At 34.9% G+C, this 24,286-nt stretch overlaps 3 protein-coding genes across 12 annotated transcripts in view; all 3 read left to right on the top strand.

Annotated features, from left to right (window-relative positions):
* The first annotated feature begins 1,285 nt into the window (after positions 1–1,285).
* On the top strand, positions 1,286–17,545 carry LOC111064507. Of its 3 annotated transcripts, XM_039425771.1 has the most exons (3): positions 12,665–12,814; positions 14,437–14,569; positions 15,015–17,545. In XM_039425771.1, exons 2-3 carry the CDS (start codon positions 14,477–14,479, stop codon positions 17,148–17,150), a joined length of 2,229 nt encoding a protein of 742 aa, XP_039281705.1. In that variant the 5' UTR covers positions 12,665–12,814; positions 14,437–14,476; the 3' UTR covers positions 17,151–17,545. The 3 variants fall into 3 exon arrangements, with proteins under 3 accessions (XP_039281706.1, XP_039281705.1, XP_039281703.1); XM_039425772.1 differs by lacking the exons at positions 12,665–12,814; positions 14,437–14,569 and adding an exon at positions 1,286–1,316 and having other exon boundaries at positions 15,015–17,544; XM_039425769.1 differs by lacking the exon at positions 12,665–12,814 and having other exon boundaries at positions 14,343–14,569.
* LOC120350843 (WD repeat-containing protein 92-like) lies at positions 6,923–11,706 on the top strand. Its single transcript, XM_039425773.1, has 5 exons — positions 6,923–7,204; positions 8,029–8,144; positions 8,518–8,652; positions 10,609–10,706; positions 11,177–11,706. The coding sequence occupies exons 1-5, from the start codon at positions 7,153–7,155 to the stop codon at positions 11,379–11,381; spliced, it is 606 nt and encodes a 201-aa protein (XP_039281707.1). The 5' UTR covers positions 6,923–7,152; the 3' UTR covers positions 11,382–11,706.
* A 4,125-nt stretch (positions 17,546–21,670) lies between the features above and the next one.
* The window catches only part of LOC111064499 (spastin), a 53,605-nt gene continuing 50,989 nt past the window's right edge, over positions 21,671–24,286 (top strand). For 2 of the 8 annotated variants that reach the window (XM_039425766.1, XM_039425763.1), the window contains exons 1-2: positions 21,700–21,864; positions 22,152–22,396. In XM_039425766.1, coding sequence (XP_039281700.1) covers positions 22,216–22,396 — 181 coding nt within the window. In that variant the 5' untranslated portion in view covers positions 21,700–21,864; positions 22,152–22,215. Of the gene's footprint in view, positions 22,397–24,286 lie in introns of all 8 variants that reach the window. The other 6 variants (XM_039425762.1, XM_039425761.1, XM_039425767.1 and 3 more) reach the window with 5 other exon arrangements.

Below are 24,286 nucleotides of genomic sequence, written 5' to 3'. Positions count from 1 at the left end.
TGTCTTGAGACAGTCTGGAAACCTTCTGCCACAAAACAGCTGTTAACGGCTGCAGCCAATGGAAAATTTCAAAAATTATAAACATAGATTATATTGCAGCTTGGACTTATTCAACTGTGGCAGTGAGTTGGATTCGGTCTTCACCTCATCGTTGGGCTAGGTTTGTGGCAAATCGTGTAAGTCAAGTACAGGAACACCTGTCTACAGAGCAATTCAGTTATGTGTCAACCGAATGTAATCTAGCTGATTGTGCTAGTCGAGGACTATTGCTCAATGAATTAATTGGTAATTCTCCGTGGTGGAATGGTTCTGATTGGTTAGACAAACCACTGGAGTGCTGGCCACACCAAACCCACGGTAATGATGATGAAAATTCCAAACAGATTGAAGTGGTAGCAAGAAAAATTACTCTAGCAACACAGAGTAAATACTCAGAGGAATCAACTCAATCGGTGAACTTGAGAAATCGATGGAGTTTACTCAAAAGAATTGTATCCTCATTCTGGAAACGTTGGCAATTGGAGTATGTATCTAGCTTGCAAACCCGAACAAAATTGTACAGAAAACATAGTAATGTTAACATTGGACGTATGGCTCTCTTAAAGGAAAGTAACCTACTCCCTCTTCACTGGAGGCTTGGTCGAATAACGAAGATATTCCCTGGACAGGATGGAGTTGTGAGAGTGGTGGAGGTACAGACTGCAAAGGGGAGTCTAACTAGGGCTGTCAATAGGGTATGTCCCCTCCCTATTGATGAAGATTAGGCCTTATTGAAGGGAACTTCAATAAGTTTAGTGGTTAGTTTTTTTTGTTTCTTGTTTTACATGTGGGAAAGGTTCCCAAGTTGCTTTGTTTCTTGTTTTTATCTAAATTGGTTGTATATAGTCATTATTTCTCGTCCCATCCTCTCCTTTCTGTGGGCCTTCTACTCCTTTTGTATAAGTCTCCTCAATGGCCTCTGAGGAGTGAAGATATTTTTTTTCCTAGTTTCCCTAGTAGGGTTCGTTATTGGTGGTTTTTTTTTTTTTTTTTTTTGTTATTGGAAGTTCTTCCAAGGTGGGTGGAATGTTCGGACGTTATATCAATGTTGCTTTGTTCTCTGGCGTTGTGTGGTAGAGGGGGCAATTGAAGGGTGATGCGCATAGCATAATCGCCGCCAGTTGCCGATTGACAGCCAATCGAACAGCTCACTTCTCGTAATGTCGATTTTTGCAAAGTGATCTATTGATTTATTGTAATTTATTACAAGTGTCGTCTTGTCTCGTATCGTGATCTGGACCCGGGATCCTGGAAGCAAGGAGGATTTGGACATGAAGGTAGGCCTATGTTATTGTGCACTTGCCATTTTAATTGTTCAACTTGCTACCCGACGCCAGACAACCCAAAAAGTTCTCGATGTAATTGATACAGTCCACAAACCAGAGTGCTGTTTGAGCCAGCCTTTGTCGAATAAGCATAGAATGATGATTTATTCATTATATTAATGTAAAATATGAGCGAGATTGATAAATTTCAATCATTTTTGGAGCAATTTTATAAATTCCCTTGAGTTTCAATAAATTCCCAAAATTTCTTGGCCTCGGAAATATTTCCAAATCATAAGCTCCTTCCCATTGGGAATATTCCCGATCCACATCACTAGCGTTTGGTCTGCAAATCAAGGTCTTGTTTAGAATTGTATAAATACTTTTTTGAATTTTCTTCTCGAGGCCCATATCCGTTTGTTCGTTAACAAATGGTTGTTTGAGGCGCTGTTTACCAGGAGGGAAAATCAATTACATGCTGTCTCGGTCCGGGCAGTTTAAACCGTACATGTATGACTGTATTTTACAAAATTAGGATCTTGTCGGGAAAGGTGGTGTTTTATTGAACATTAATTTTGTGAAATTTGTATTTTATATTTTTTTATTCAACGTCGGGACTGGTTGCCATTCGAGACCTGAGGTATGGATGAGAGGACCCCAGATCAATAAGGTAGGATTTTAGATAATAGTAATATTTTCGTAAATAATTGTGTCATAGTATTATTGCGTAAGATTGTTGCATTGGCGCCACAAGGCTGGACTGGCAAGTTCGTGTCGATAAGTAGAGAAAGACTTATACGTCGTCTAGCTGTAACAGTAACTGGAACTGTTACTTTTTTCAAAGGATACTTGCAGTTATTTGCATTGATTATTGTCGTTACTTCGTTATTAATAGCAGATATTGTTTGTTCCAAGAGTATCGATACAGTATTATTAGCCTTGTAACCGATCATTTCTACCGAGCATAAGTTGAAATGCTGGCTTGGCTTGTATGATTAGATAAGCTAGCCATTGTTTGTTCCATTGTGTCGCCTGCTCTCGTGTTTTCCCTCTTATTCTTGTTTGGTTCTTTGTCTCACTCTCTCTCTCGACGAGCGCTCACTGTTATCGCCTCACTATGGGTGTTATCGAAGATTTGACATTTCAAAGAGATGCATTAATTCGTAAAATAAAACGGATTAATGAAATTGCCGAAGCTGTCGAAAAGGATCCGAAAAATAAAAAAATGAAGAATTTATTGAAAGTTATGGGTGAGCATATCGATCACCACCAGGTGGAGTTCAATGATATAATAGATAAGATGCAGAGCTACTATAACAAACAAAATCCTCGATTGGAAACAAGTGAGCTTGAAAATTTGATGAGCCAATTTGATGAGACTTTTTTCAATGTCAAGGCTATTCTCGAAACCTTACCATCCACTCAAACAAATTTGAATATTAGTTCTTCCAATGTAGCTTCTTCACCTACAACTGGAAATATCTCGTCAGTTGCCCTACCTAAGCTTCCTTTAATGACTTTTGACGGCGATTTGAAAATTTGGAGTCAATTTAAAGATTTATTCGAAGCCACGGTTCATAATAATGGTCAAATTGCTGACATACAAAAACATATGTATCTTCGGTCTGTACTGAGAGGCGATGCACTGTCAGTCATTTCTGTAGTCCCATTGACAAGTGATCATTATGCTGAGGCATGGAAATTATTATTGAATCGCTACAATGACTCTTACAAGCTGACTGACGCATACTTGCAAGCAATTTTTGATATGCCAGCAGTTAATAAGCAACCAGACTCGCTACGAAAATTCATCACTCATTTAGCTGAGTATATTGCAGCACTAAAACCAATTGGTCATTCAGTTAATGACTGGTCGATTCCGTTATTATTTGTCTTACGTAAAAAACTGACTGAAGAATTGAGAGAGAAGTGGCAGAGACTGCTAAGAAATGGAACAGTATCCGATTTGAAAAACTTCCAAATATTTTTGAATGATGAAGCTGTTATTTTAGAGGCTACCAAATCCACTGATTTATTGGGGTCATCTACATTGTCAGAAGCCTCCTCACGTAAGCAGTTTGGGAAATCGAAACCCACTATGGGAAATTACAAAGCTTCAGCTATGATTGTTAAATCGAAATCGGACGAGCTGAAATGTATTGAATGTAATAATTCTCATGAACTGGAAAATTGTAAAGTGTTCTTGAATCTCAAACCGTCTGATAGATTAAAACGTGTAAAAGAATGGAAACTGTGTATATGCTGTTTATTGGCAGGGCACTTTATTAGAGATTGTAGAAGAAGGAAGCCGTGCAGTCACTGTAATTCGCGTCATCATTCGCTCCTCCATTTAGAGCCGAGACAGCCGCCTGTTGAAAACACCAACACATTGGCCGGTAATAAACAAATGAGCAGGGTAGACGTGCACGACGTCGCTGATCAAAGCCATCAAACATTTGTTACTGACTCAGCTAAGAAAGTATTTTCGAATGTAAATAGTTCCTTAGTATTGTTACCAACTGTTAAATTGGGAGTTCGAGGTAATCAAGGCAATTATCATAAGGTCAAAGTATTATTAGATAGTGCAAGCACCGAGTCATTCATTACAAGGCGATGCATGAAAAAACTGGGTTTAGTGGTACAGAAAACACACAGTTTGCCAATCTATGGATTATCTGATACTAAACTGGAAGTGACAGATGAAATTGCTAACTGTGAATTTGAAACACCGAACTCCCCTTCATTAAAAATTACCGCGTCGGGAGTCAACAAAATAGCAGCTACAAATCAGATAAAAAATGCGTACTGGGCACATATTGAAGGACTGGAGCTAGCAGATTCTGAATTTTTCCTTTCAGAGGAGGTTGATATTTTATTGGGTGCTGAATACTTCCCCTTCATTCTGACTGGAAGAAAGGTGATTGGTCCAGCGGGTACACCATCTGCCCTAGAAACTGTATGGGGCTACTGCCTGATGGGTAAGGTATCAGAGGAGAGTTCTACTATCTCAAATAATCTGTGCATGTATTCCAACGCTAATTCAGAAGAGTTGGTGAAGCGATTTTGGGTCGTAGAAGAGCCACCTAGGACAAAAAAATTATTGGAAAGTGAAATGGCTTGTGAGGAGATATACAAATCAACTGTTTGTCGTTTGAATACTGGTAGATACATTGTAGAATTACCATCCAAGGAAACAAATACGAGTGAGATATCGGGACCACTTGAAGGTAAAACTAATGTCGGAGGGAATGTTTCCATGATTCGAGAAGAAGAATTGGGAGATACGTTAGAAGAAGTTCCAGGTAAACAAGGTATAGCCTTCAACAGTTATTTACCGATCAACGGTAATTTAGGGAAAGAGTTAAAAGTGATTCATAGTCCACATGAAATCAAACCAATGGGAAGACCCATACCGAAAAAGGAAATTGGAGAAGATGTTTTTGAAAGGGAGAAACGAAATTTGGAAGAGTTAGATGATGATAGACAGGATAATGTTGAAATAAAATGGACAAAATCCGAAAAGGGAGAAGAAATGAAAGAGTATACTCTAACAACTATGTCGTATGGTGTATCATCATCGCCATTTCTTGCCATTTGTACTACGCATCAGTTTATTGAAGATGAAGAAAAAATGTTCCCTGCGGCTTCTGAAGCCTTACGGTTTTCTACTTACATGGATGATATAGTTACATCAGTCTCATCAATGGAAGCAACCAAGCAACTGCAGCTTACTGAATTGTTAAGCAAAGGGAAATTTGAATTGCTAAAGTGGGCCAGCAATCATTCTACCATTCTATCAAATCTCCCTCCAGAGCATTGCGCTATTGATGCAAAAGATTTCACTTTGGAGTCTGATAAAACCATTAAAATTCTTGGCTTCCAATCGAATCCAATTGGTTACTACCTCTTCTACAGGGTGAAGGTTCCATCCAGTCTAGCTACAAAACGAAATGTTTTATCAACTTTAGCACAAATTTTTGATCCATTAGGATATTTGACACCTTTCATGCTTACCTTCAAGAGTATAATTCAATGTCTATGGCAATCGGGATGTGACTGGGATGATATAGCATCCGTGGAGGTAGTGAAGAAATGGGAGCTTTGTGTGGTTGTCCTAGTAGCTAGATTATTACATGAAGTTCAAGAAGTGCTTTCAAAAATTATAAACATAGATTATATTGCAGCTTGGACTTATTCAACTGTGGCAGTGAGTTGGATTCGGTCTTCACCTCATCGTTGGGCTAGGTTTGTGGCAAATCGTGTAAGTCAAGTACAGGAACACCTGTCTACAGAGCAATTCAGATATGTGTCAACCGAATGTAATCCAGCTGATTGTGCTAGTCGAGGACTATTGCTCAATGAATTAATTGGTAATTCTCCGTGGTGGAATGGTTCTGATTGGTTAGACAAACCACTGGAGTGCTGGCCACACCAAACCCACGGTAATGATGATGAAAATTCCAAACAGATTGAATTGGAAGCAAGAAAAATTACTCTAGCAACACAGAGTAAAGACTCAGAGGAATCAATTCAATCGGTGAACTTGAGAAATCGATGGAGTTTACTCAAAAGAATTGTATCCTCATTCTGGAAACGTTGGCAATTGGAGTATGTATCTAGCTTGCAAACCCGAACAAAATTGTACAGAAAACATAGTAATGTTAACATTGGACGTATGGCTCTCTTAAAGGAAAGTAACCTACTCCCTCTTCACTGGAGGCTTGGTCGAATAACGAAGATATTCCCTGGACAGGATGGAGTTGTGAGAGTGGTGGAGGTACAGACTGCAAAGGGAAGTCTAACTAGGGCTGTCAATAGGGTATGTCTCCTCCCTATTGATGAAGATTAGGCCTTATTGAAGGGAACTTCAATAAGTTTAGTGGTTAGTTTTTTTTGTTTCTCGTTTTACATGTGGGAAAGGTTCCCAAGTTGCTTTGTTTCTTGTTTTTATCTATAGTGGTTGTATAGAGATATTTGGCTTGCTTCAGCAATTTCTTGTTAAATTTGTTACTCTTGCCAAGTAAGTTGATTTTATTTTTGAATCCAGTTTAGCTAATGAAAAACCATATAAACACTCATTATTGAATGCGAGACAAAAAAAGGCTGGATTTTGAACTGTATTGCAGTATATGAGGGCATTTATGGACTCATTAAGATATTTTTCAGAACCGCTCATCTTTTGTAATTTGATCAGAAAATTCAGGTTTCTCATCAACTGCTGAATATATTCTGTAAAAGAGCTCATCCATTGCATTTTCGTACCAAACTAAGTGATATTGTTGGCATTCACAAACAAGGATAAAAAAGGGCTTCAAGCTATCCTTCAAAATCAACAACATGAAAAATTATTTTAACCAAACAATTTATCGATCGTAGAAATATTTTTTGAGGAATGATCAAGAATCAAGTTTACATTGAGATGAAGTACCTAGTCTGGTTCTCCTCAAACTGTACGTAAATAGTTAACATCAGAGACAGCAATTTCAAAATATTCTAATTCACATTATAATAACCAAATGAACCAATTTTCAAACACTTGGTTGATTCATTCTAGTCAAATAATCTTCATTCACGCATGATTTACAGTATTTTAAAATCATTAATTCTCTTCAGAAAGTTTTGAAAATTGATTTTTGATAAGTTCAAATCATTTGAACTTTGAAAACTGAAACCCTCATTTGGGAGACATCGTAAATATTCTTCTTTTCTTGAGTAATGTTATCCATACTTTTTATTATTTTCATTTATATTGCTCACTTACTTTCCGAATAATTAGTTTCTGTTTTTGCTTGTTTGAGGAAGTGTAAAAGTATGGGATTCGCGACAGAAAGAGCGTCCTGTCGCCATTATGGAACCGTCCGAAGGTGAAACTTGTAGAGACTGCTGGACTGTCGCATTCGGTAAGACATATTTTCATTTCATAGATAGTTACACATATAGTTTTATTACACACACAGACTCCGAGACTCGTTCGTCTGTCTCATTAAACCGCGGTTAAAAATTATGTCCTCTCATGCTATCCGATTCGTTTATTGGTTCTTGTGTTATTGGTCACGTAACGTAACGTCATTTATCACGATTGAATTTAATAGATATGCATGCAAACATGAGATATTTTTCCAAAATTCACATCATGATCAGTAGACCTGCACTCTATCCCCAATACTACTCTTTGTGATTCTAAAAAACTGTGTAATCCGTAACTTGGCTATTCTATGAACTCTCCGCCTTTTCGAATAATTTTATTCATTTGGATAGGCCAGACAAATATAATCCATCAATTTGATCTTTGAATATTAGCATAGCCACCTCTAATACAAGGCCGCGGCCTACGATATTGCAACGTCGCAGTGTAGGCCTAGAATCTAATACATGATTGGTGATGGAGATTTTACAAAAATACCAGCAGATCTTTTTCACCAATCATGTATTAGATTTCAGGCCTACACTGCGACGTTGCAACATCGTAGGCCGCGGCCTTTTATTAGAGGAGGCTATGATATTAGGCGTCTGAACAAAACATTGTCCTCTATTCATTCATTTCATCGCTTGATGAAGTATAATATTCGAATTTTACATTTTATAAAATTTGTATTCATTTTCCTCACCTCCACCAATTTTAAAATAAAGATATATTTCTCTGGTGCAGTAACATAGTATATTTAATCTATGGTCCTACATTCCACTCATAACTATGCAGACAAATAACTATTTACTGTTGCAGGCAACTCATTCGATTCAGAAGAACGTGTTGTATGCGCAGGATACGATAACGGAGATATAAAATTGTTCGATTTAAGAAAAATGGAACTTCGGTGGGAGACAAATATAAAAAATGGCGTAAGTATTTGAAATTCAATTATGTTTTGGTTTCTCCGTAAAATCGAACCAAGTCACATTTTTTTAATTAGTCTAAGTTTACATTGATAGGGAAAGAATGATTAACCTCAAATGATATTCCAGGTTTCTTAATCAGGGCCAAGCCACTTGAGACGTTTCTCAGACGAGTCGGGAGAAATTCCTTATGAATCAAGGCTCCAAGGAATGGTTATTTTCTCTTGATTTTATTACCAAATACTTTCTGTTGATGGCTTTCTTATAATTTATCTATTATGTGTCAATTTCGTAGAATGGAAATTATTTATTTGATTAAAGACCTTCTGTATATTCATGTATGCCAATTTAGTTGAATAAAGTAATAATTAACTTTCAGGTTTGTGGGCTCGAGTTCGATAGAAAGGATATAAAAATGAATAAATTGGTGGCCACTTCGCTGGAAGGTAGTTTCAATGTGTTTGATATGACCGAGCAACATCCTAAAAAAGGGTTCGGCAGTCTTACTGAGAAGGTATACTTGTACTACCTTTTCCAAAATTTATATTCCTCCATTGTAGTTCTTCTCTGTTTCGCATATAAAGGTGTGTATAGATTTACCCCCCACGTATTCGTGCATTTCAACTTTCATCAGCTCATGATATTCTTATGATATCTATATTTGTTCAAAAACAGTAAGATCCAGAATAATAGGCTGATGAAAAGTGAAATGCGCGTGTTTGTGGTCCATGAGTCCGTAGGCATCTTTAGATGTTCATAATACTATTTCTACATTCAGGCTCGGTTGTACAAATAGCCTGTTGATGTTAATTGAACGAGCGTTAGCGATTTCTCACTCTAGAGAAGAATTCTAGAGTTAATTGATCAATCAGCTTCAAATTTTGAACACGATTTCTTCGAACAATTTTACAGGTCCAGTTCTTTGGACAACAAAATTGACTCACTCCTTCGTCCTTATTCAGGATATAAAAGTAACATTGACAGTGCATAAGAAAAAAATTGTTCGATTCTAAGATTTAGTCAGCTGGAATTAATTTCATGCTATTTCTTTAATTTTTCCATTCATTTAAAAAAGCTGATGCTATTATTTGGCAGTTGTAAAATATTGTAAAATTTATAGAGGCGCAACGGCTTAGGTGGTTTGGACATATCTGTAGAATGAATGAGAACGGAATGCCTAAAATTATATTCAAGGAAGGCCACATTCAAGAATGAAGACCAAGAATAAGGTGGGAGGATGAGTAAGAGACGATCTCCAAAAAATGGGTTGTAGAGGATGGAAACGAATGACAGAGAACCTAGAAGAGTGGAGAGCTGTAGTGGAGGCGGCCACTCATATTCGCGGAAAGCTCATATTGGGCTGTAGTGCTAAAAATTAATTAATAAGAAAAGATAGCAGTTGCTATGACAAGTTTTTTTGTTCAAAGTGTTAAATTTGTGAGTGGAAGCTACTATTAGTGTTCACTAACACTTGATTATTCAATGTATTAGTACTCATTCATTTAATTTTTGTATAATTTATTAGTATCTTCAAATGTTGAGATCATTGAAATTGTTTGAGATATCGATGTGTGGTTTTCGCCGTTAATTTTCATTTGAAATTCTGTATAGAAATCATGTATCACATAACCACCTTCCCATTTGAAAAAATGAAGTTGGATTCAAAATGAAGATGGATTCGAAATGAAGTTGGATCCATATGACGGATCCAAGATGGTGGACAAAAGTTTTGAAGCGACAGAAAGTTTTTTTTTTCAATTGGAATAGGATCCAATGGAAATTACTACTGTATGCCTATTAATGTCATATTTGTATAAGATATATTCAGCTGTTTCCACAATAATTCTCACCAACTCTGTATAATTACAAGTCGCGGATCTCAGAGATCCACTACAACAGTTTATGAGCGAGTTCTTCAACAACCTTTGGGAGTTTGATGATATTTTCGATCTGATAAATTGGATTTGAACGGTGATTGCATGATGGTTAAATGCCACGAGAATCAATCAGAAAAGTGGAAAACGTCTTTAATAAGCACTTCACACTTAGAATTTACAACCGTGCCTAAAAGTTGTATTATACAAAACTCAGTAACTACTCTCATATTATAGTCTCAATTTTCTCTTATCACCATGGAAAAACAATCGCAAAATAGTCAAGTCAAACGTACGCCCCCTACACAGGGGCAATAGTTACGACCAATAGACATAGCCAGTAGTGACAGCTATTAATATAACGATTTTAGACACTGCTGTTGTCCCTGTCTGCGTGTTGCCACTACTAGCGACCACTAGTGGACGTCACTGTTGTACCTGTGTCCAAGGGGTTTTACACTTGTGTTTCAGGAAAGAGGTTCGGAAGTTAATTCTTGGACATTGATCAGATCAATTTCGCTGTTTGAAAAATATGAATTACTAAAAGATAACTTTGGATAAGCTCTATTAATAAGATTAATTCACTCTTGTTTTAGGCACACAAATCTACGATATGGGTCCCCAGACATCTTCCGCAGAATCGAGATGTTTTTGTGACCTGCGGTGGAACAGGTTCTCTGTGTTTATGGAAATAGTAAGTTTCTCATCTTGTATTTTCCACTTCTTACATAATTATGAAAAATTAAGTAACTCAGTAGACAATATTTTATTAAAATAATAGTGGTAAGGAATTTTGTATCCTGATAGATTAAAATGACTAGTTTTTTTTTACTGGAGAGTGAAGATGAGACGCAAATCTATAAATGGTGACAAAATCAATAATATTTTATTGATATATAAAACTTTGTAAAAGAATTTTGTAAATGTGATTATGCAATAGTTTCATGGAATTAATCAAGCAATCAATTAAAGGAACTTGAACTGATCAAATATTCTCACTGTTTCGATTTCTAATTTGTCAGATTAATGTTAATAATTTTATTTAACTATTGCTTATTGAACATTGAAACTATTCATGATACTATCCATCGAAACAATATTATTTCATTGAGCTTATTGCACGGATAATTTCCTTATTTTTAGAAACTGCTCAATTTGTTTCAGTTGTTACCCTGCAAAACGAGTGAAAGATATTGACGGCGATAAATGCTCAGTGGCGGGATCATTGAATTTGCTGCAAAATACTGTCATTTCTAGTCAACCGATCTCCAGTTTTGACTGGAATTGTGATAAAATGGGACTCGCTGTTTGCTCTGGCTTTGATCAAGCCGTTAGAGTGATAATTGTTACCAAACTCAATCTTTTGTGAATTTTAGTTCTTCACAAACATTTAATCATATTGTCTGCAGTATAATTCATTCCGATAAAGTCGTTGTCACTAATTCTTTTTTTCCAATTTATTTAGTATAGAATTGGTTCTGTCTAATATTATTTTATAGTTTACATAAATTTCTATACCCTACTTATCTGAACTTGAGCTTCATTCTCTCATTTGAATTTATTTCTATCTAAAACTATCTTTAGATTGGCAGAAAAGTAAGCTTTCTCATTATTTGAGAAATGATTCACAATAATAGTTTATATTGTTGTACCTTGTGTATAGTGTAGTAATAAATTGTTCACGATGAAATAAATAAATATGTTTTTAAGGAAAAAATGTTTAGATTTTGAATATTGAATACACTCAAACATTAGAGATGGGATTTAGATAACGAAAAAACTTATATTAATATGCTATCTTGGTATTTTTGGCTCTTTTTAATCCTTATTTCTGAAACTGGCAATTTATATAAGTTCATGTGAATATCTCCAGGAGAAAAAGTTTTGATCCAATGAGATGTAAGGTAGCTTATAACAAAAATTAAGGATCATGGAAAAACTACAGGCTAGTATGATGATGCTTTTATAAGACACGATCAGTGTGACGGACTCTCTCCTTCATTCGCCCACTCTTGTCCTCATCTCCCTCCAGCTGTGACAAAGGCAGATTTTGGTATACGGCTGGTGTTTCACTCGGGATAATGATTTCTTGGTCGTGTCCTGCTAATCTTATAAGAGCCATAACAAAAGTTTCTCGACTTGTTCGTACATGTTATTCTGAAGCTGTGCACTACGCTTTTGAAAACTTTTTCTGGTGAAATTTTTTAAAGTACCGTATTTCGATTTGGATACTATCAAGTTAACTGTCCAAAATAAAACGAATTTCTAAGAAAAATAGTTTTCATCAATTTTACTTATTGAGCTTTGAGCTCCAAAAAGTGGAATCTTGGGGGAGATCCATTTCCGAATTGGAAGCAAATGAATTCATGAAATCTCGAGGATAAATTTTCTAAGATATAGTTTATCTTGAACATATTTAGATATTTGTTAAGGCATCTCAGAATTTCTATTTTAAGTAAGGTAAATTTTTTCCATTTTGAAAAAATGACCATCTTCTTAGCTAGACGGCTTTTATATAAAAGGAACCAACCACCAATTTTCTCATTTTTAATATTATTAGCTCATGAGCATTAATTGACCATAGTTTGTTTGTGTAAAATGATCCAACTGCTCCATAGCTCCTGCTGCTATCTATTGGCATCTGAACCAACTACTTGCATTAGATCGACTGATAACGTTTTTCTATAAATGGAACCAAATGCAGTCAGCCGCTTGGTTCTGTTTACACGAATCACGAATGACTTAACATGATTGTTGCATCCTTGCATCTTGTGAAAGTGATAGGTGTGTTGCAAGTTTTTAATAGTATATTTCGCACCTAGGGCCGAAAATGAGATATTTCCGGCTCGAAATCGGTTTTTAAGTCCGAGGCCGTAGGCCTCGGACTAGAAAAGATTGAGAGCCGGAAATACATTTTTGCCCATGGTGCGAACGCTATTTTTCGCCACACCCAAAAAAAAAAACTTCCCAATATATAAGAAATTAAAAAATAAATAAAATTCAAACAGCCTATTTTGATAGTTTGAATCTTGGTTATGACAACTTTTACTGTCAATTAATTTCAATATTACTAATTAATAATTTACAATAATGACCATATTTTTATACTATTAATATTAGGCGCGAGCTTTGCGCCCGGTGCAATATCATGGATAGATGGATGAATAGAATTTTCATTACTATTTTGAAATAATGTGATGAAAAAATTAATATAATTGCATATTTCACAGTTTTGTCTCAAAATATATCTAAAAAATTGATTGAAATTTAAATTACGGTAACTAATATAAAAAATAGGTAATAAAAGTCGAAATTCATCGACAAAAAAAAGTCATTGACCGAGATTCGAACCTAGATCATGTTTGTTCACTGAGCATTGAGTTCTGACTGATGTATTACGCCTTTACGCTCTCGGCCATTCCGTACTGTTGAACGTTGGGGCCTGACTGATAACCCTTAGCATACACGTAATACTGTAATACTAGACTTCTAAAAAAGTTTACTTCACTCCTAAAAAGCGTACCGTACAACAGACTTTGGCTCATGACTTATATTATTAAAATTAATATTATTATCTGTCTCACAATAAAATTTTCACTCTGAATTAAGTCAGATAACGTAGGCTATGTAGGCTACTATAATAATAGAGTATAGCGCAAATTTGAAGCCGGTTTGCTGGCATTTTCACAACAAAATATTGCTCTGAAAATAGTTAAATCATAGAGAAAACATTCGAAGATTCAATCTTGAGTGGGCCTAATGTTTTCTCTATATGGTTTAATATTGAAGAAGAATTATCTAAAAGTTTTAATAATGAATTACGGAAAAATTACTAGGTATTTTTCAGTCAAGGCTGAGTTTCACCAGTAGGCTTACCTTAAACTTCAGATCTGTGCTGTATTTGCTTATTATTATTGTTGATTGTATTGCATTAAGAAGTGGAATTCGATAATAAAAAAGAAACAATTATTACTCTACCTCACTTTTAAATATTGATACAATTATTGTACTTTGAATTCAAATTCGATTCTTCACTTTTAAATACGGTACTTGCGATACGTACCTTTCTGACAATGGACAATGTAGCCAACATTATATTGTTGAGGCTATGGAGATATATCATCGTATTCTATTGTTTGATATCAAAAACACAATAATAAATATTAAATTATGAAACAGTAATTTATAAAATATATTATTATAGACATAATACCGCGATTCACAATACATAATTATATAGATTATTACAGTCATTATGAGATTATCTCTCTATGATTTTTGTGAGATCGGACACGATCAGCTGTTATTCAAGGTCATTTTACAGCCCTAGGGCCGTAAAGTTTTACCGGCCTGGTCGGAAAACAATCACTTTCGGCCTCCATATGACGCACGTAAACCAGCTCATTACATCCAAGTGTGGCGAAAAAGTGAATTACCTACTACCGTACGACATTTTCTTCAATCATGGAGCATGCATTTTATACAAGAGGAAAGTATTTGGCGGATCTTGCTAAAAATCAGGAAATGAGAAGTAAATCTCCAGAAGCAATTTTTGAGGTTAGTTTTACACTATCAGGCACATTTTCAAAATAATAAGTTTCAGCAACCAATACAGTCCCTACTAAAATTGATAATGTTTGTTTAACATGTATAGATCGTATGATGTCTAATAAATGAAATTTCAGAATCATACTGCATTTTATTATAAGAAAACATAAATTCTCATAATAACCTAGAAAACAGGTAGAATTCTACTAAACTTGAACAATATTCTTTTAATAGCAGATGGTGTAAGTGTATACGCCTATAATACAGTAGGAGGTAGCGATACAACATTTTTATTATTTCACAACAATATGCTCAATGCATAATGATAGGCTACAATTAGGAAATTCATTTTCGCAATAGCCTATAGTTGCTTCAATCCTAATGACGTTTGGTTCTGTTTATACTTACACAAAACTACTGGAATGTAGTTTTGACAGAAATCGTTTTTTCGCAGGATGGAAGCATTGCTGAGTTTGATGATCATGACAATACCAGAACTACAGATGCTGGAAATCTTGCTAAATTTGATGATCCTAATGGCAGTGATAGAGACCCTAATCATAATTCTAGTGAATCAAATCTTGCTGAATTTCATGATCCTGATGACAGTGATAAAGACCCTAATCATAATCCTAGTGAATCAAATCTTGCTGAATTTCATGATCCTGATGACAGTGATAAAGACCCCAATTATAATCCTAGTGAATCAGATGACAGTGTTGTTGATTGGGTTGTTGACAAGGAAAGCTTACAAGAGGTACCGTTATGTGATAACTCAAACAAGGGAGCACTAGAAAAAAATAATCCGACCAGTAGGCCAAAGAAAGGAAGAAAGAGGAAATATGAAACACAAACTTTTAGATCTAGGAAAAAATTGAAAGATTCAAATGAGAAGCATTTTTCAGTCAAAGGAAATCTTGTAATTCCAAAAAAGTTTAGTGATTTTGTTTGCCATTGTTCAAATAAATGTAATCTGAAGGTTTCTCGTGATTCAAGGGAAAAAATATTCATCAAGTTCTGGGAACTTGGATCATATGACTCACAGACAACATTCATTGCAGCTCTAGTAAGTGAAGTAGAAGCAAAAAGAAAGCGTTCCAATTCAGAGAAACGAAAATACACCAGAATCTATAAATTGGGAACTGAGACTGTTTGCCGTGAAATGTTTGTAAATACTTTATCAATCTCTACAAAGCGTGTGAATACTGCACTCTGTAAAATGCGTTCAGACACTGTCAAAGATTGCAGGGGTATCCATAAGAAAGGAACAAATCGTATCCCAATAGAAATAGTTGAAGCAGTGAAGAATCACATAAATAAATTTCCGAGATACAAATCACACTATTGTAGAAAAGATAATGACCACTGCGAGTACCTGCCAACTGAACTGACAGAGAGAAAAATGTATGATTTATATAAAGAGGAGAACGAGGGGCAGCGTACAGTGAGCTTTTCGTGGTACAGGCATATTTTCTACAGCCATTTCAATATCAAGAGGAAAAAGCTGAAGAAAGATACATGCAATAAATGTGATGAGCTGCAAACAAAAATGAAGTTTTCTAGCTCTAGTGAGCATGATAAGGAAACACTTGATGACCATCACAGAGAAGCTGAATTAGCTAGGAAGGAGATGAATAGTGATTTTTCTAAAGCAAAGGAACAAGAAAATGTCGAATCTTTATCATATGATTTGGAGAAAACTTTTCCTCTGCCAAGAATTCCAACAAATATAGTGTATTACAAACGCCAGATAAACTTTTATAATTCAGGCATCTATTCTGGTAAAGATAATAAAGGCTTTTTCTATGTATGGATGGAGAACATTGCTAGTAGGGGTGCACAGGAAGTAGGGTCATGCCTAAGAAAAAATATTTTGAACCATGTTGGACCCAATGTTAGTGAATTGAATTTATGGTCTGATTCATGTGGTGGTCAGAACCGCAATATTAAAATTGTTTTGCTTCTTCAAACACTTTTCCAAGAAATGCCTTTTTTGGAAAAGATAAGATTCAAATATCTTATTCCTGGACATAGCTTTATGCCTAACGATTCTCATTTCGGTGATGTAGAATCAGCTTTGCGTTTCCAGCAACGGATTTATTGTCCACAAGATTACATAAACATCATGAAATCTTGTCGTAAGAAAAATAAATTTATTGTTACAGAAATAAATGGTGAAGATTTCAAAAGTACCGAAGTAATTGAAAAGTCTATAACCAACAGAAAGAAAGATCTGCATGGTAATAAAATAAATTGGCTAAAAATGAAGGAGATTTTGCTGGACAGAAGCAAGCCGATGACACTGCTTGTGAAAACAAGTCATGATCAAAGGGAAAGTATTGAAATAGATATTAAGAAAATGAAAGAGAAAGGGAGACCTTCAACAAATGATGTTTTTCTCCATTCAAGACTGGCTCCCCTGTGGCCAAATGGGAAGAAAATTTCCGTTGAGAAGAAGAAAGACATACAGACTATGATTCATCTGATTCCAAAGGATTTTCATAATTTTTACAAAGGTTTCATTTCAGAAGAGGGCTTACAAGATGATATAGATGGATATAATGCTGCAATTGACTTCACTTTTGATTAATTTTCATCATAATTTGTATTTTGACTACAATTTTTTTGCAATAAAATGTTTATTTCTATCATAGCTACTGTGTGGTTCTTTTTAAAAAAAATCCTTTTGCATTTATTGAAACAGAACCAAACGCCATTTAGGATGATAATTGAATGCATTTTTGAAATTTTGTATTAATTCTATGTTGACAGGACAAGAAAAATCAAGTTTTAATCAATCCATGAGTTTTGTCATGCAGTTTGAAAAGGGATTTTTTAGTGAAGCAAAAACTTTGGAGCTCATTTTCTCCATTATGACCATTTGGTGGTTGGTTCCTTTTATATAAAAGCCGTCCAGCTTAGCACTTGAACTATGAGCTATGAGGCTATTTGAGCAGAGAACAGAAATTTGGGGCTCTTATCATTTTTACTTTCCTTGCCCTATTACCATAAGTAAGGAAAGTATTGCTTTCCGAAAAAAATTAAGGTACCCCTATTTCAAAATTTCTATACGTTTCAAGGTCTCCTGAGTCCAAAAAAGTGGTTTTTGGGTATTGGTCTGTATGAGTGTATGTGGGTCTGTGTACACAATATCTCATCTCCCAATTAACGGAATGACTTGAAATTTGGAACTTAAGGTCCTTACACTATGAGGATCCTACACGAACAATTTCGATCAAATGCAATTCAAGATGGCGGCTAAAATGTCAAAAACAGGGATTTCGCAATTTTCTCGAAAACGGCTCCAACGATTTCGATCAAATTTATACCTAAAATTGTCATTGATGAGATCTATCAACTGCCACAAGTCCCATATCCGTAAAAATTTCAGGAGCTCCGCCCCATCTATGCAGAGTTTGATTTTAGATTCCAAATGATCAGATACAATTTAAACAAAAAATTTCAAGTGGAAAAGATTGAGCATGAAAATCTCTACAATTGTCATGAGATAAACACCATACTAGGACAACCATAACTGACCACTACGCGGTTGTACTGAACTTGGTGAAGGTTCCTATTAATAAGGATAATAGAAACGTATTGATAAACACATTAACTAGAACCAACTATCATGCACTATTGGAACGCATAAGGAATGAGGATTGGGGAGAAATCTATACCGTGAATGGAAGCATTGACACTATTATGGATAAATTTGTCGATCGTTTGACCAGTCTCATCAATCAATGCAAGAAGGTAAAAGTGATACCTAACAGACTTCGTCCCCTGAAGCCCTGGATATCTGAAGGCATCATAAGATCAATAATCACGCGGGACAAAATGCATTCTAGACTCAGAAGAGATCCTAATAACAATATCTTTAAGAATGAATATAAGGCTTATCGTAATGGTTTGAATAAGATCATAAATCATGCAAAGGAAGTCTACTATAAAGGGAAAATTGTAATAACAACAGCATGAAGTTGTGGAAGTGCATAAACGAAGTTATAGGTGAGACCAGTATCAAGGAAAAGAGTACTGAACTTGATGCTCACTCCCTCAACAATTATTTCACAAATGTGGGTAAATTACAAGCTCAAACTATCAATATCCCTGATAATACTGGTGATCGATTTCCTGCAATACATATCGATAACACGTTTTTTATGAGACCAACTTGCCCAGTTGAAGTTGAGGCAACTATTAAAAATCTAAAGAACAACTGCAGTCCTGGTATTGATGGTCTAGGTAATATTACGCTCAAGAAAATAGCCAATTTTATATCTCAACCTCTCGCTTTCATTTTTAATAGATGCTTTGAGGAGGGATATTTTCCCGAGCACCTCAAATCAGCCAAAATAAAACCTCTATTCAAACAAGGTGACCCGACTAATCCCTGTAATTATAGACCGATTAGTCTTATCAGCAACCTTGCTAAAATAATGGAGAAACTAATAAAGTCAAGAGTTGTTTCTTTCTTGAATCTTAACAAAATAATCAACAAGAACCAATTCGGTTTCCAAAATGGTAAAAGTACATCTGACGCTCTAATAAAATTCATCAATACTTTATCTGATAAAATAAACTCCAATAAAAAAACTATTGCGGTCTTCCTGGATATACGCAAAGCTTTTGATACAATACCTCATAATACTTTGTTCAATAAACTGGAGTCCTATGGTTTCAGAGGAGTCTCGCTTAAATTGTTCAAAAGCTATTTGAGTAATAGAACCCAGTCCCTAACCATAAATGATCAATCTAGTGTAACTAACTTAACTTCTTATGGTCTTCCTCAAGGTACTGTACTTTCTCCCATCCTTTTCATACTCTATGTAAATGACTTTTTAAATTTAAGACTTCTAAACTCAACTGTGATATCCTTTGCAGATGATACTGCAGCTATTTTTTACGGTAATTCATGGAACGAAGTTCATACCATAGCTGAAAATAATATGCTTTTAATTAAGAAGTGGTTAGATAAGAATACCTTAAGTTTAAATATTGAAAAAACTAATTACATAACTTTCTCTGCAAATAGAGTAGGACAGCCTAACGAGAATCAAGATTTGAGACTCCATTCTCAGTGCAATTTAAACTTGGGTAATTGTGATTGTCCCACCTTTAAAAAAGGCAATAATACTAAGTATTTGGGAATTATAATTGATGGAAACCTTAAATGGGATGTTCATATTAAATACATTTGTAGAAAAATTAGATATTTATCTTTTAAATTTTATCAAGTTAACAGATTTCTTAATAAGAACCACCTGAAAATGATGTATCATGCTCTAGTCGAGTCAATTCTGCAGTATGGCATAGTTGTATGGGGAGGCTGTTTCAACTCTCATATTGCTGAATTATTTGTAGCACAAAAACTGATAATTAAAACTATATTAAGCAAACCGAGGCTCTATCCAACGGATATGGTTTTTAGTGATTTTGAGGTCATGACTATACGTCAATTATACATAAAAACCGTAATTGAGTACTTGATAAAAAATAGATCCGATTTTCCTCTCACAATAAACTCTACTCTTAATTATTATAATCTAAGGGCCACTGCTAACAAATATGTAACCTATAACACTGATATTGAATGTATAAGGAGGCAATTAATTTACATAGGTACTAAAATAATAAACCTCATTCCAAATCACTTTCTCATGGACAATAAGATCAGTGGAAAAATTAAACTGGATATAAAAAACTGGACATACAGTAATTTCTTCTTCCATTTAGATATATGACTCGAGATTTCTGCTCCAGCATTGTTTTTTCATCAGTTTTTCATTTTTCAATGGACTCGCTTACCTTTATTTTGAGTACCTATTCCTCTGTTTTCTTCCTTCCCCCCATTTCTCCCTTCCTTTTTTTCCTCATCTTCTCTTCTCTTCTTTGCCTGCCTATTACATGGGAAACCATAGTTGGCTAGGTACCTTCCTCTCTTTTTTTTTCTCTTCTCCAACACACCCAAACACTAAGCCCATTGTTTTTTATATTTGTAACATTTATTGTGTTTTATTTGTTTCGTAAATCTTTGTATTTTTGTTGTGTCTTGTTTTGTGTGTTTTTAATAAATTGAAATTGAAAACAAATGTCAAAACCATTTTCACCTAAAATTGAAAATAAGGTCGAAATTCGAGAAAATGTGATTATTCAATTGCAAACTGTTGATTCTATTGAATCATTCACCATGAAGAGATAGCAGACTTCGTGTGTCTCCAGCGTTATTGTCCTGTAACCAGCTGGCTCAGATCTTTGTAAAGTAGACTTGATATGCGCGTGAACACTATAGCGTCAGGTGATCAATTTTCATAACGGCAAGGAAAGTTGTGTGAGTGCGCCACACCAGATTTTTTATATTCTTCATCACCCTCCATGTCATGAATCCTATTATAATAATATATTAAGCAAGCAATTTCTGTAGACCTATATTTGTATCTGGTTAGCCTATTTATGTTCAACTGATCTCGAAAACGGCTCTAGCGATTTACACGAAATTTGGAACATTCTATGTTTATGATACAAAAATTCGATTGCACTAGGTCTCATTCTTTGGAAAACTCGCTGAACGTCTAAATAATCTAAATTAAAATTTTTCTGTTTTCAAATTTTTAAACACAAAATTGAACCTGAATCCAAGTGTATGGCACATAACCTACTTTCTTGACTATTTATAAATCAAAATTCGGGAAAGAAACAGTATTGGCCTGTGCCTGTTAGTACTTCCCCAATCATTTTAAAGAATTGTGTTCGGTTTATCAAAAGTCAATATAAATAAATAACGAACGAAGCTTGGTTCCCGGATATTATTTTTTTAATTCAGGAGTCAGGACTAGCCCAAGAGAGTCGATTTAAATATATCGATATATAACACGCCTATGCGTGTCCAAAGAAAAAACTACTATTAAAAACTTAATGATAATTATACACTTCTGTGCTTGTTCACATTTCAACAAACACATAATTTATTTTGAACATTTTATTATACCTAGCAAATTATTATTCAGTAAATAATATAGTATCATGTTGATACTTAATAAAATCTGATGATTGTTGAATTAAAACTATCGATATTCACCATCGACACCGACAATTTGATACTCTGATATCGATATTGTGTTTGTGGAAGAGTCGAAGTTTCAGAATTTGGAAGTATGAACGTCAGTGTTGAGGTTATATAAAATTATTTGTTTTATTCTTTCAAAAAGGTAAAAGAAGCAAAAATGGTGTAATTTGTTCATTATCCTGAATATTATTAGTGCATTCGTGACGTTTATTTCATAAACAGTATAATCGTTATGGTACGTATTCTAATCTCGTGAATAATCAAAATGATTAGGTTATCAAGTATTTTTTTGTGTTGAATTGTTCATCAATTCAACTTGATCTTGATGATCCGAAAAAGCGGTTCGAAATGTCACAAAAAGACTAAAAACACTAAAGAAACGGGCGAGAGGCCCGCATTTTCTTCTGTTCATGAACGAAACTTATATTTTGTTTCCTTACCTTTAATTTTTGTTTTCAATGCTCTAAGGTCTGTTCTTTACTTATTTTTTGTTGTTTTTCTTTACATTTGGAAAAAATCTAGCCATCGAATTGTGATAATAAGAACATCGGTACGGACTGCTTACAGACAAGAGGTTGAGAGGCCTATGAAAGAATTGGAAGTTAGCAAGGAAAAAGCTGTTTATCAAGAACTAGAAATGACACATAGAAGAACAAGTCATCCTTCTACTGGCTATGGAGATCCTCTTCTAGCAAAGCAGAAAGATCACCATAGAAAAGCATTTGAATTTATTTCGAGAGCTTTGAAAATAGATGAAGTAAATGAAGGTAAGATTAATCAACTGCTGAATTTCAGTATGTCTTGTATATCTCTTTCACACTAGTCTTGTATATCTCTATTACATCGCAACATTTATATTAGTTCACCCACCTAAAGTAGTAACTAATTAAGTAATACACCTAGACTAAATAGTAATTATCAAGCATGATATGATTGCTCTTGAAATCTGTCTGTACGTCTGTGGTTATCCATTCATTAAATTTACCTGTCTGTTATAGTTGTATAATTTTATGCAAATTCAACTATAGAGTGATTAAGCAACGTAATTTTGTAGTTTATCAATTTAAAAGTTTCAACTTAACGGTCTGGTATCTAGAACAAATGAGAACCAGTATCTAGTATCTATAGAACTAGACATTAAGATCCGTATAGCACAACATTTGGACTTCAGAGAGTCACCAGTAGCAGTGATGTGGTATCCGTTCTCAGATCAAGCTGGGATACCAGCAAGACACCGATGCTGTCCCAGAAGAGGTTGGTCCGGCGACCCGACTGAAACACTAGCCTGGCATAACATTTTTGCGTTCTGCCACCAAAATCTACGCAATGAGAACTAATGCCCCGCGACTCGATTCCATAGCATAGTGTCCTAATGCGAAATGTAATACAGACATAATGATACATAGATGTAACATCAGGTCTTTGCAAAACATCTGACTGACAAAACATTCAAATTCTATGAGTCACAACTTTTAGTCCTGTAAGTTGTACCCACACCAGGAGATGTCCCATGATCATATGTTTTAAATATCAGCCAGGGGTTATCTGCCGGTGCGGCTACAATAATAGATGGTTAATTTATTGAATATTTCGGATAAATTAAATAAAAACAGATTTATTTCAAAAGAATCATGTCTATTGATTTTCTCAACTGACCTATCTACTCATTTATTTTCTTATTTATTTTTGGCCTTCTTTTCTAGGAGTCAAGCGATTTAGTATATTGAAGGACTCTCTATTTTTCATCTTCCTTTATTGAACACTCATATTTCACATTTCATTGTCATTTTTACTTTCCTTGCCCAATTACCATAGGTAAGGAAAGTATTGCTTTCCAAAAAAACTAAGGTACCCTAATTTCAAGTTTTCTATACGTTTCAAGGTCCCCTGAGTCCAAAAACATGATTTTTGGATTTGGTCTGTGTGTGTTTGTATATATATGTAGGTGTCTTTGTCTGTAAACAGGATAACTCCATTCCTAATTAACCGATTGACTTGAAATTTTATACTCAAGGTCCTTATACCATGAGGATCTGACAATAAGAAATTCAATAACATTCAATTCAAGATGGCAAAAAAAATGGCGGATAATAGCTAAAAAACCACGGTTTTCTCAAAAACGTCTTTAACGATTTTCTTCAAATTTATTCCCTGGATAGCTATTTATAAGCCCTATCAACTGACATGAGTCTCATTTCTGGGAAAATTGCAGAAGCTCCGTAATATTCTTGAGAAAAATGGATTTTGTTAAATTTCCATCACGATTTTCTCAAAAATGACTTGACCGATTTTCTCAAATTCATATCCTGTATAGTTAATCAATCAACTGGCATGAGTCTCCTTCCTGGGAAATTAACAGGGGGTCCACCACATCCTTGAGAAATGGACTTTGTTGCCTCCTTCTCGTGCATGAGGTAGGTAGTTAGAGCAGTTTATTCAAAAGAACACATAATCAATATCGTGGCACCGAGCTTCGCTCGTTATTTATTTATTGACTATTGATAAACCGAACACACTTCTTTAAAATGATTGGGGAAGGACTAACAGGCACAGCCCAAAACTGTTTCTTCCTCGAATTTTGATTTATACACTATAAATAGTCCAGAATGTAGGTTATGTTCCATACACTTGAATTCAGGTTCAATTTTCAGTTCAAA

The sequence above is a fragment of the Nilaparvata lugens genome, chromosome 4 (genome assembly GCF_014356525.2).
Source record: "Nilaparvata lugens isolate BPH chromosome 4, ASM1435652v1, whole genome shotgun sequence".
Taxonomy (NCBI): Eukaryota; Metazoa; Arthropoda; class Insecta; order Hemiptera; family Delphacidae; genus Nilaparvata; species Nilaparvata lugens.
The sequence above is the reverse complement of the archived record's forward strand: the minus strand, read 5'-3'. Positions and strand labels throughout refer to the sequence as shown.

Coding starts and splice junctions, on each gene's coding strand:
- LOC111064507 (XM_039425771.1), top strand. CDS start 14,477: ATGGAGCATGCATTTTATACAAGAGGAAAGTATTTGGCGGATCTTGCT. Junction 14,570..15,014: donor CTCCAGAAGCAATTTTTGAG/GTTAGTTTTACA, acceptor GTTTTTTCGCAG/GATGGAAGCATTGCTGAGTT.
- LOC120350843 (XM_039425773.1), top strand. CDS start 7,153: ATGGAACCGTCCGAAGGTGAAACTTGTAGAGACTGCTGGACTGTCGCA. Junction 8,145..8,517: donor AGACAAATATAAAAAATGGC/GTAAGTATTTGA, acceptor ATTAACTTTCAG/GTTTGTGGGCTCGAGTTCGA. Junction 10,707..11,176: donor TCTCTGTGTTTATGGAAATA/GTAAGTTTCTCA, acceptor AATTTGTTTCAG/TTGTTACCCTGCAAAACGAG.